Genomic DNA, 13572 nt, shown 5'->3' on the forward strand with positions numbered 1-13572 from the left:
GGGCTAGACAGTCTTCCAACACTGACATCTTATATATGTAATGAACGTTAGCTCAAGAGGAGGAAAATTTCTAAAATTTCTAAAATTCCTTATCCTAAAAGCCAACAATTTCATGACTTTAACAGATGCAAACTTTGCTGAACTATAACTTCATTAATCTTAAGTCTCAAAAGTAACAATTCAGCATTCATCATCTACAGACACCCTTTCGACAATGGAATTATTCAGTGGCACCTGAAGTCCTGCTCTGTATTTGCACTTTCACAGTCTCCTGGTTGTTCAAGTCGACTGTTTCAGACACAGAATCTCTATCTTTATCTAATTCTCCTTCCGAATGCATTTTATTAATCTTATTGCACATCTTCTCTTTTTGCCAATCTTTTGACAATTCTGAATTGTTCTCATCATCCTGTATTAACATTGTTGTTTCATTATTATCTTCAGAAAAGCTTTTTGAGCCATTTTCGTTTTCTGCTTTATCACTGCTGCTACATGATTCACAAGATTGAAAATCCACATCCGACTGGCTCTTATCTTCTTCCATGGTCTCCTCAGGGGTTATAGTTTGAGGATCCTCTTCTACTTCCATGACTTGCTCTTTCAATTCTTCATGAAGGAGATCCATTAAACACCGGAGAAATTCTTGAGCATCCTAAGGTATCAGCAATATAACGTGACTATTTCATTACATATGTACCTTGAAACTTACAGGAACACATAGGAAATGTGATTATCAACTGATTTTTTAGTATAGTATTATGCCAGGAAAATTCTAGTTCGTAGAAAATAAGGCAGCAGAGATGGGATGCAGTGCTTAAATGCTACAAAGTTATGTAAATAAAACAAAATTTCAACAAACTGATCTGTCAGTTTTTAATTATGTTACTGTTTATAATCTGGAGTGTTAAACAAAGAAAACTATTTGTTTCATGTGACAGGGAATCTGAGAAATGTTCCGAACCGAAACATGGGGTGTAAACACTGTAAGTACGAAACATGGGGTGTAAGTACAGAGAAACTAAGGGTTTACCCAACCATGCAGTATATTTCAAAAAAAAATCCTTAGTAAATCTATAGGACTTTTTTTAAGATACAAATTTCTGGCCTCCAACTCAAACCATCAAATTACAATCTTTGAAGATCTCAGAAGTTACATGGGAATATATATATATATATATATTTTGTTTATATATAATACCATATATATGCACATATATATATGGTATTATATAAAAACATATACAACTACAATAACCTAAATGGCAATGTAGAACTAGTTAAAAAAAATAAGCCAAGTACAGATTCTACCATATATTAACACAAGATTTAAAAAATCTTTTTAACCACATAGGATGGCTATCCTTTCTTTCTTACATTAGTTTAAGTATTTGGTGCAATCTCTATAGCTGTTTATGAAAAAATCTGAATTTAAACTCTACTGCAATCATAAATAAATTCTACACATATGGAAAAGCTGAATGTGAAAATGCCAAAGAACAAAGTACATAAAATAAAGGCATGAATTGAATATAAAATATGGGAAATAAAGGTGAAAATCTTCACTTCCTGGACATGGAACTTGAAATCAAAAACACTCTACAAAATATATTGACATATTTATCCACCCAAAATTTACAAATTTTCCAGAAAATAGACATTATAAAACAAAAATAAAAATTATAAACATGATAAAGGATTATCTTGGAAGAGGAACACTCAAAAAGATAAACAGATAAACAGCATTTTTAAAATTTATTAAGTATTATTAAAAGTATGAATGAAAGCAACTGACTGACCTGTTGAGAATATCCCCGAAATGTAGGATTTACAGTTTTAATTCCTTGAAACAAATTAGTAGGTACAACAGACCCTGGCCTGAAAAAGAAAATATTTTTATGGAATAATTTAAAATATAATTTTATTGACTTACAGCCAAGAATCCAAAGTGTTAAATAAATTACAAAGTATTTATGTTTCAAACAGCCATCAAGACTGTGTGTATTTCCATTTCACAGGCTCATCAGAACTACTTATCACTGATATTTTATACTCTCTACTCCTGACTAAATGAGCCTGTTCCACTTCTATTTTTCAAAAATACGGTTTTTATAATAGTTCTAAAGTAAGTTAACATAGTAAAAAATTATTAGCTCAATATTAAACTTTAAAATAAACATAAGACAATCTTACAAATATTTCTGTTCTAATTTTAGTGTTAGAATGCATGCTCCTGCATTAAAACTCAAGTTTCAGTAACAACTTAACAACAGACTTGACAACTCATCATGTTACCAATTCAGCTACTTCCAGGCTTGTATGACTCCACTACTCAGTTTCAAATGTAACATCCCTTAACCTAACTAATCTGAACCATCTCAAATCTGTTTTTCAGCTCTGTAAACAGATTAGCACCATTAATATGTATCATGCACAGTTAAGACATAATAAAGATGAATACGTTAAGAACATACCTGCTTTTATGCCACAATTCTGTCATAAGTTTGAGATAACTTTTACAAATTGCTGGTTTCTTATCTGTTCGAACTAGTCCTCCACAATCGAGGAAAAACTGTGTCAGAGGTGGGCTAATTTAAAAAAAGAAAGATAGTTGAATAGAAACAAAGATTAACGCGAATCAATGTCCCATTGTGAACTGAACTACCGACGTCTATTGCCCTGCATGTCATTTCCAGGCTCTTTCTTACAGCTTGACATTCACTTACGTAGCCTAACTCATCCAAGCGACACTTGGCCCCACCACATCACTTTTCCATCCTGCCAAGTCCAGTCCTCTCTGAGTAATCCCTACATTGAACAAATCTTCCTCTGATCATTATAAAGCACTGCTTAACCTTTCTTGCTCCTAGACAATATACAAGAAATTCCTCAGCACTTTACACTAGCATTTTCCTCTTCACTCTATACTCTTTCCTAAGTGATTTAAGTTTTCATCCATATACCAAAGATTATTGAGTGTATTTATATTGTTTCTATATCTGATTTTCCAATTAAAAAAAAAGGTAAAGTTGGATTATTTAGTGATACTATTGTAAAAATACTTTAATTACACTGATAGTTAGAAACCTACATCTTTGGGCCCAGCGCAATGGCTCAATTGTCTAAATCCTCACCTTGCAGGCACCAGGCTCCCATATGGCAGCCTGTTTTTGTCCTTGCTACTCCACTTCCCATCTAGGTCTCCATCTGTGGCCTAAGAGAGCAGCAGAGGATGGCCCAAAGCTTTAACATCCTGCATCCACATGGAAGACCCAGAAGAAGCTCCTGGCTCCTGGGTTCGAATCAGCTCAGCTTTGGCTGTGATAGCCATTGGGGGAGTGAACCAGCAGCTGGAAAATTTTTATCTCTGTCTCTTCTCTCTGTAAATCTGCCTTTCCAGGAACAACAAATAAATCCTTAAAAAAAAAAAAAAAAAAAGGCAACAAAGGAAAGAAACCTAAATTTTAAATGTGCTCTATCTCACTTGAATCCATTTAATCCTATCCTCTGACAGCTCAATTCCTGTCACATAGTTTCTGGAATGTTTCTAACTTCAAGACTATTAAACTTTCTGCTTAAAACGTTCTCCTTCCTCCATTTCCTTTCCTTTCTTCCTTCTTTTCTAGATGAATTCTGTCTTTCAAATAAATAAGAGAAAGACTAAACAAGAAAGAGATCCTCCACTTTACACTGTGGACAGGATGGTCAGGACCAGACCAGACCAAAGGGAGCCAGGTACTCTATCCAGGCCTCCCATGTTGGCAGGAGTCCAAATATCTGGGCCACCTCCACTTTATTCCTAGGCACATTAACAGGGAGCTGGACTGGAAGCAAAGCAGCCAGGACTAAAAAGACAGTCCAATCTAAGAGCCAGCATCACTAGCTGTAACGTCATCTACTGCCATCACATAGCCAGTCCATCTCCCCACTTTTTCCTACACCAGCTCATCCTCATCTTCCTATGCCCTGTGATTTATTTTTATTTGAAAGGCAGAGTTACAGAGAGTAGAGACAGAGAGAGTAAGATCTTTCATCTGTTGGTTCATTCCAGGAACCAAGAGCTTCTTTCAGGCCTTCCACACAGATATAGTGCCCAAGGATCTGGACTCAGTTGCTTCCCCAGGCCATTAGCAGGGAGACAGATTGGTTGGTATGAAGTGGCGGTTTCTCATCTCTGAGTACTGGGATGTAGAAAGTCATCAGTGGTTTCCCCCTTTGTCTCTCCCCTTCCCTTTGGAATAACAAGAAATAGCAAATTTGGAAGCAATGAGTTCACCCAATTTTCCTTAAACTTCAGTCCTTCCTACCCTGATCAACCATGTAATTATTATTTAAAAATAAAAAAAAAAAGTGGGGTACCAGGGACAACAACCAGTGGCCATATGGGATGCTGGCACCACAAGCAGCAGCTTAGTTTGCTACGCCACAGAGCTGGCTCATCCTCATTCTTAATTTCACATCAAAGGTCACTTCTTCAAAGATATATATATTTTTTACTTATTTTATTTATTTATTTATTTCTATTGGAACGGCACATACACAGAGAGGAGGAGAGACAGAGAGGATGATCTTCATCTGATGACTCACTCCCTAAGTGGCTGCAACGGCCAGAGCTGGGTTCAGCCGATCCAAAGCCAGGAGCCAGGAACCTCCCCCAGGTCTCTCATGTGGGTACAGGATCCCAAGGCATTGGGCTGTCCTCAACTGCTTTCCCAGACCACAGCAGGGAGGTGGATGGGAAGTGGGTCTGCTGGTATTAGAACGAGCGCCCATATGGGATCTCAATGCATGAAAGGCAAGGAATTTAGCTACCAGGCCACCACACCGGGCCCCGGTGTGATATTCTTGACCAATTAATAAAAGGTGCATTTTCTTTATGTCACAGTTATGCGACATAACCTAAATAGAATATGAAAACTGAAGGTAAAGTATATACGATTATGTCAAAATTAAAGCAATTTTTTTCAACATGTGTAAGTTCAGCCTTTAATTACTACTCTAAAATTGAAGCCATCAGAAAGAACAATGTAAAGTTCGGAGATTTCTGAATTCTGGTCCTCTGTTACATTTTAAATATTATCTGTTCACTCAAATTCATATAGGAATTTAATCTCCAAAGTGTTACATTACTAATATGAAGAGGGAGTGAGTTCACTTAACTATAATGTTTAGGGAAGGGATTGGGTCTATGGAAAGTGATTAGGCCATTAACCATGTCACTCATGATTAAATCTGTATAGCTACATAAGGAAAGAGAGAATACACAGGGATACATACGTGCTCCTGCCATGACGTGATGTGGCCAAAGGGATCCCTTCCCAGAGCCTACACCATGCTGTGTGACCCACGCACTTTCAGAACTGTGAATCACAACACTGGCCCCTATAAGCCAAGACACACTTCTTCTATTTATAAAATAACCTGCCTCCGGTGTAAAAGCTGCCAGCACATCCTCACTCAACACGTCTAAACTTGAGGAGTAATACCTGCCTTAACTTTGACAGACTAAGATTAAGAAAAAAAGAAAAAGCATTTGAATGCCTTCTTAGACAATTTCCACCTACAATATAATATAAAATACACTCAAAAGACCTCAGATTTAAAAGCAATCTCCTCACTTTTTGAATGTATATGCTTGTGTGTTACACACTTGCTTAAAATTACATAAGACTATATCAGGAATCATCAGTCTTAAGAAACTACAGACATACATAAGGTATCCCCATTGGGACAATAATGGATTACATTCCAATCCATATTCTTGCCCATGAGATTCTATCCATATTCCATCAACCATGGGAACCCGTCAACTACTATAGTGGCACAGATTTCTGCTCATAGAAAAACTTAAAAAAAACTACACAGACAGAGAAGAGGTCAGCCTGGCAGTTAAGATGCCAGTTAAGTGACTAGAGTTCCACACTGGAGTCCCTGTGTTCAAGACCTTGGCTCTTGTTCCTCACTCCAGCTTCCTGGTAACACAGGCTCTGGGATGCAAGTGATCTGAGTGCCTGTTCCTCATGCAGGAGACCTGAACTGAGTTCCCAGCTTCAGTCCAGTACAACCCAGGTGACTAGAGGCACCCAAGGAGTATATCACAATGGTCAAAAGCATTCTCAGCATTTACTTCTCCCCACATTATTCTCTCTCTGCCTTTCAAATAAATAACTATGCCAACAAAAGCAGGTGTGTGACCTACTGCTTAATATGCTTGCACTCCACTTTGGAGTGTCAGAGTTCACTTCTTTTCATCTTCTCATCAATGCAGATCCCTTATAAGAGGCACCAGTAACGGCTCAAGTGATGGGGTCCTGTCACTCACTGGAGAACCAGACTCACTTCCAGCTTCTGTTTAGGCCCAGGCTGTGGCAAACATTTATGGAATGAGCCACCAACCAGCCTGTCTATCATGGCTCTATCAATTAAGAAACAAAAACAAAACTACACACACAAAAACTTTCTACTTACCAATTAGAAAGAGCCTGCAAAGCTGCATTCATGTAACAAGTATTTCCAATATTTTTCAAACCTGTAAGACCTGTTAAAACATAAATTATGTTACCAGTCAATAACGGAAAAACAACTCACTTTTGTGGGTGTCTGAATACTGTAATTCCCAAACTACATTAAGAATTACATAAATAAAAAGAGCAATTCAAGCAACCCAGAAAAGTTGCAATTTTAGAAATCTTAAAATCTCCAGATTTTTGAGTTTTACATAAAATCAAGGATGAGTGGGCACAACTCCTGAAACTTCAACAGGAAAAATAATCCTGCCGACCACCCTTAACTAACAACAGATGTGTTCTGTTTATAGCAGCACTGTTTCAAAATAGTCAAAATATGGAATCAGCCAAGGTGTCCATCGTAAGATGAACAGATAAGGAATATGAGACATACAGATATATTAAGTATAAATACAAGGAATATTCCATTCAGCAATAAAAACTAACAAACTTCTAACATTTTCATCAAAATAGATACAACTGAAAAAAACTACACTGAATGCAATAGCTAGACACAGAAAGACAAACACCATAGGTTCTCTCTTATACGTGGGCGCTTCAAAAAAAACCACACACACACACACACACACACACGCTAAAAAAATACTGTGTGTAACATCTGTTACAAATATGTTTTTGTCAAATTCTATTTTATATCTTGGTCAAACAAATAATTAAATGATTTCAGATCATTTAAAAATTTGCTACCCATAGGTGAAAAGGTTATCTTTCTAACTAATGTAGCCCTTGCTTACATTACCAATGAACCAAGATTTTTAAAATTTACATGGCTGATAAATCAGTAGAGTATTGAGTCCTTCAATATAATGGTAACTGAAAACGTTATTTCACAAACTAAAAGACTAAAACAAAGAGAAAAGAAAGGAATGGGAACAGGGAAAGAGGAGAGGAGGGAAGGGATAAGGTGGTAAGAGAAAGGCAGAGGGAAGGGAAGGGAAAGGGAAGATGAGGGGAGAAAAGGAGAGGCAAGGAGGAAGTAAGGGAAAAGACACAGAAAAGCAGGGAAGAGGAAGGGACTATCACTCTACTCTCTGAACCTTGTCTAAGAGCTACACTGAATCTATTCTTTGTATTAACATTATGTTAACCTGAAAAAAACAAACTATTAAAAAGACAGGAAAAAAATACATATTTAAAAAGTACCAAATGATATTTACATCTCTCATTACAACCTAATTTAATTATTGTAAGAGAGTAATAATTGCCATGGTCCCTTATGTTAAAAATGAGTTAAGCCTCCAAATGGAGCACCATCAATCCATATGGGTGCTGATTCATGTCGTGGTTGCTCCACTTCTGATCCAGCTCCCTATAGTGGTCCGGGAAAGCAGTCAAAGAGGGCCCAAGTACTTGGACCCCTGTAGCCACACCGAGGACCTACAAGCAGTTCCTAGCTCCTTGCTCCTGCTTTCAGATGGAAGCCCAGCTTTGCAGTCATTTGGGAAATGAACCAGTGAAAGGGAGATCTCTCTCTCATTCTTTCTCAATCTCTTTCTCCCTTCCTCCCTTCCCTCTCCCTCTCTGTAACTCTGCCTTTTAAATAAAAACAAATAAATCTTTTTCAAAAAGATGCAAAAAAAAAAAACAACACATGACATAGTAAATAACCAAAACTCCTTTTCCTTCCTTTTTCAATTGAAATAACTTTTATTAAAGTATATGAAACTTTACAAACAACATACAAAATGTCAACTCAGTTCAATTCAATAAAGCAGCCACTGGATGATCTTATCTCTTCCATATTTATACATTTTTAAAGCTCATTTTTATTTGGTTTATTAAAAGATGAAATATTTTAAAATAAAATTATAAATGCTACTTGGATTTAGGATAAACAAAAGCTTAATCTTCCAAGAATCTCTAAAATACAGCTGAATTAGAACCTTTTAAAATTAACAGGGTAAAACTCGTAAAATTCTAAGTATTTAGTTTTTTGAGTACTGCTAAACTTATACCAAAGGATTAACTTCCAGATAATTATTTCAACATACACTAAATATGAAGGATCTTCAAAAATGAAAAGTTTATGGAAGGTGGGTGTTTAGGCTTGAGGTTAAGACACCATATCATATATCAGGCAGGGTGACAGTTTAATACCTAGCTCTGGCTCCTGACTCCAACTTCCAGCTAATGCAGGCCTTGGGAATCATTAGTGATAAATCAAATCTCCCCACCCAGGAGAGCTAAACAGAAGAGTTTTTAGCTTTAGCATTCTCCCCAGCCCCATCTCAAAAGATCAAGTGCTCTCTTGCTCTTTTTTTCATTCAAAAACACATTTAAGTTCATTTTTTAAAATGTGCATTACAAAAAAAGCTATGAATGGATCACAAACTTACTTTGCAGATCCATTCATAGGGAAGGGAGGAAGGGAGGAAGAAAGGAAGGAAGGGAGGGAGGAAGGGAGGAAGGGAGGGAGGGAAGAGGAAAATCTTGAATATACAACAAGAATAGTGGTCTGGAAGAATATGTAAAATAATGACAAAGTTGAGGTCTACTGAATCATAACAATCTCCTATAAAAAAAAAATAGATTTGTTTTCATTACTTTTATTGGAAAGTCAGATTTACAAAGCGAAAGAGAGACAAAGAGAAAAGATCTCCCGTCTGCTGGTTTACTTCTCAAGTGACCACACCAGCCAGAAATTAGCCACTGGAAATTCTGCTAAGAGATACATGATACCTCCCCCACCAATTCCTACCATTGACAGGTAAGAAGAGAAAAATGAATTGACAATTATGGTTCAAACAGAGCTCAAAAGACAGTTAAGCAAAAGCTCATAAAGCAAAAATGCAAAAGATGCCAGCTTTGATAACGTAAGGGGAAAAAAAGAATACATTTTTTTTTCTAATAATATACCATAAATTTCTGAATCCCTAATCTCTAATTATAGTCTCATGTATTTTACCTCTAGATTTTGAAATTTTCCCACTATACAGTTTCATGAAGAAATGGACAGCGACAAGCAAAGGAGAACCATTACAGAGAAGTATTTTACCTCTTGCCTTAAGTTCATCTTCTTCCTCCACTTCTATATCAAGATCATCAAATACAGCAACCAGAGGAGTTTTTAATGTTGTATTAGTAGGTATTTTAAAATCCTTTTTAACAAAAAAAGAGCATGCTTGAGCAAATCCACAAGTTAAAAAGCATTATTTTTAACATACAGCATCAATGCTCACTTTGGCAGGACATATGTTAAGTTATATAGCATCTGCACTATAAAAATTATTAAAATGCTATCATAATTCTAAGAATCCACAATACATTCATATTTAAAACAAGGATCTACATGAGGCAGCTGCATGTCTTCCCTGCTTTATTAACAAAGTTAATTATAAAGTCACTTATTTTAATTTATTTAAGAATTAAAAACTAAACAACTAAAATCTAATATCACACTGCAGTTTACGAAGACTACAATATCCTACAATATATTCAAATGCAACTTTCTAAAAAGGGAAGTATTTATATAATATATTAACTTATCTGAACACTTTACAGTCCAGTCTCCAATACTTGCTAGCATACTCGCTTTGCATTTTTTGTGCCTATTAAACAGTTCTAATATTCATTTTAAAAGATAAAAACTCTAAGATTAATTTCTAAGAGCTGGCTTAACTGAGAAATTGCTACTGGTAACCCCCTGTCAAATGTCAAGTCATAGTGCTAAAATCAACAAAAAGACTATGAATTTTTAAAATTCAGGAAACTGCAAACAAAAATTGGAACTTGCAGCTTCTCATATTATTAAAAGATCAAAGTACATGGAACTCATTCAGCAACAATCAGAAGAACTACTGAGTAGCAGAATGTACTTAGTAATACTCTGGTTCTCCAACTGACTAAAGCTTACTCCACTTCTACAATGCAGGAACAAACACTTAGATCCACCCACTTCATACATTGCTTTCTTTCCTGGCCTCTAAAATACTGAATACTAGAGCAGGTCACATATCTTCATTTTTAAAAGTAAAACAATTATTTTATAAAGCAGTACATGCTCATTTATACTTAAATACACAGGTGTATGCTTAAGACTTGAGGAAATAATTCAAAATCTTACTACATCTTACTACCTAGGGAAAAAACGAAATCTGTATCAAGGAACAAATACAAAAATATTTTTGTAATATATATGAGGAAAACAATCCAATATGACTAAATCATGCCCAAACGATGAACAGAATTAAATTAGAATTATTTTAATTTTTCATTTTCCTTTTCTGATTTTTATTTAACTTAAATTTTCTGAAGGTTTCCAAATTTTACAAACCTATATACTTGGTTCTCTAAGTCCCTGGATTAAAATAGAAAAATCAGTAACCAAAGCTTGATGTTAAATTCTAATACATCATGTAGTTTTCAAGCAGCATAAATTTCGTAATAATACAAACAGGAGTCGAGAGGTCGGGGGATGTGGAAAGTGAACTAAATTAGTACTTGCACGTCCTATCACAGAAGGCCCACCAACTCTATCTACGAATCAGAGTTCGCAAAAAGGGGACATACACTAACTGAAACCATTGTTTTTAAAAAGGCTTTTAAAATGTATGAGAAAGTTGTGTTCAGGTAGACAGGTGGGCTTCAATCTATACATAACAATAAAGGAGTACCCAAGTGCTTCAACAGAGGAAAAAAGGGCCTTGTTTCACAATTATTTTACAGCACAGTCTAGGCAAGTCTCCTTTTTAAATTTTCACTACAAGACAAACTCTGAATTATTACCTTGATGTCATCTTTAACTAAATGGGAGAGGACCATTACCTGGACATTGTTTTCTTGTGTTTGGTGAGGCTGTCTCACATGAGGCAATGAAGGCTGAGTTCCTAATTTCCTATCCAAAAATACTTCTTTGCTGCAAGCGTAACACCATACTCGAAGAGTGGTAAGGTTCACAGTTAGGTAATGCTTTGTCTCCTGCACAATTCCACAGGAGAGGGAGTAAAAGAACCAGAATTAGGTTATTCAGAAAAACTACCTCAAAAGCTCAAAGAAAATGAACTGCTACTTTAATGAATAACAATGTACTCAAAAGAATCAATAAATCCAGACACCAATAATCATTGCTTAAACTGCTCTAGTGAACAGTAACAATAACTGAGACCACTGCTGAACTTATTGTCTTTTGCCCCAACTATTCACTAAAGAAAGATAAGCATCAGCTAGTAAATAACACAAAAAAATGAAAGATAATTGCAACGAGTCAGATTAACAAAAACAACACAAATCAAATTAAGTCAAAGAACAGAACATCTAAAAGCAATAGCGATGTACAATCTTGAACAGAACAATGTCCAGCCATTCTCAACCAGAGTTCTTAAAAAAAAAAAAAGTCCTATTGAAAGACCAGAACTTCTTCAACAGCAAACTATTTGAGTGACTAATTTCTCAATTTTCCAAATACAGTACATAGCAAATACCAGTGAGATGCATAAAAGAGAAATAAACTCTGGACAATAAGATGCCTCTGGCCTTTAACTATTTGGGTTTAAATAATTCTCTTGCAGAACCGTGGATGAGAAGGCTGTTGCTATAGAGATGTCATTTGACTAGTATCACTGCAAACCATGCATGCCAGAGTTACATGGGAAACAAGGAACACTCCAAGTGAAGCAGCAGGGGGACTCATGAGCAGGAAAGGGCACCCTGAGCTGAGGTATAGGAAAGTTAACCAGGCTGAGCTCATCAATCTGAACCTCTGCTTCTGACTTCAACTGCTTAAACCCCAAATATTACAGCTGTCACCTCCATATATTGGTTTTTCTTGAATAAGTATTGTCCTAATTACAACCTCATTCTAGCAGTGATTTTAGTAGTTCCCTTCCCCACCTTAAACAGATTTAAACAAGGTTTTAACTCATTAAAAAAAAAAGCACAAAAATTACAACTTGAATTAATAAAGTTATATTGGCTGCCTTTTTCCTTCAGCCTCCCTTTAAAATCCATCTTCCATTCTACAACATCTCAAAATTTATATATACTCACCTGAGAATGTATGGTGCTGTGATCGACTTGTGACTCACCACAGCCAACATATGAACACCGATTCTATAAGTACACAAAGAAAGTAAGGCATTTTACAACATGCAAATTTATAACAGCTTCACAATTATATCTGTAATTGAATTGTGATTACATGTGCTAACTCCATGACTACAAGACTCCCAACAGTCAACTGATTTAACCAAAAGTTTAAAGCTACATGACTCCTAATAAAGCATAAAATACCTCAAAGAACTACTAGAAAGTATGCAAAAGTTAAAACTCTTATGTTAAAATCCTTCCAAAGTTTGATGTATAATGTTTTAACCAATAATGATATTTTCAAAGTGTGTTTATTTGCAAATCCCCCTTAGATATCAAAATTTTTTTACTTTCATAATTCAAATATAAATTTTCAATATTCAACTTTTCAGGAAAAATAATATACCTCCAGGCATGCCCAAAGATTTGGTCCTCTGACTTTACAGTCCTGACAAGTACCCTATAAGACAAAAATACACACTGTTACATATAGTGGAATGTATACAAATATGTACACAATCACTAAACATACTATTTTTAAAATTACATTCATGAACAGAGTACTACAGTAATTTACTTAAAAATACACACTTGGGAGCAAAGTGAATATGACCTTTTAAGGAAGAAAAACCTGTATCTTACATGAGACTTTTGTATCAAATCTTCTTTTGTTATTTCACCAACTGAATCCAAATGTGGACAATGACTTCGTAAAGCTGACATTTTGTTGTGAGGCTTATCCTGATTCCCAAGGCTTTCCAAATGAGGTAATACCTATAAAACAAGTAATCCAAATATATTCACTTAAAAATCATAATGAAAGATACCATTAGACAGACATTTGTAAGTCTGCCCTGCAAAAGAATATATCTTCAAACATATCCAGGTGAGTTTCAAAATGAGTTAATTTGAACTTCAGAAATTTTCTTACTAAATGAACATTTTTAGAAACTTAGGAAAAGTTTGGTTCTCCATGACGTCTGTTGCTGTTTCTCCAGCTCCAACTTTCAACAAGAAGGAAAAT

At 35.5% G+C, this 13572-nt stretch overlaps 1 protein-coding gene across 5 annotated transcripts in view; it reads right to left on the reverse strand.

Moving 5' to 3' along the window:
* USP33 (ubiquitin specific peptidase 33) overlaps window positions 1–13572 on the reverse strand; it is a 51552-nt gene that overhangs the window by 29356 nt on the left and 8624 nt on the right. For all 5 annotated transcript variants that reach the window (XM_040987308.1, XM_040987310.1, XM_040987311.1 and 2 more), the window contains exons 2-10: window positions 13191–13322; window positions 12955–13008; window positions 12510–12572; window positions 11289–11441; window positions 9520–9622; window positions 6466–6535; window positions 2472–2585; window positions 1797–1875; window positions 235–652 (exon numbers count right to left, since the gene is read on the reverse strand). In XM_040987308.1, the coding sequence (XP_040843242.1) occupies window positions 235–652; window positions 1797–1875; window positions 2472–2585; window positions 6466–6535; window positions 9520–9622; window positions 11289–11441; window positions 12510–12572; window positions 12955–13008; window positions 13191–13271 (1135 nt within the window). In that variant the 5' untranslated portion in view covers window positions 13272–13322. The remainder of the gene's footprint in view (window positions 1–234; window positions 653–1796; window positions 1876–2471; window positions 2586–6465; window positions 6536–9519; window positions 9623–11288; window positions 11442–12509; window positions 12573–12954; window positions 13009–13190; window positions 13323–13572) is intronic.

This window comes from Ochotona curzoniae, unplaced genomic scaffold (assembly GCF_017591425.1).
Source record: "Ochotona curzoniae isolate NIBS_2020 unplaced genomic scaffold, NIBS_Ocur_1.0 contig_4612, whole genome shotgun sequence".
In the NCBI taxonomy this organism is placed as follows: domain Eukaryota; kingdom Metazoa; phylum Chordata; class Mammalia; order Lagomorpha; family Ochotonidae; genus Ochotona; species Ochotona curzoniae.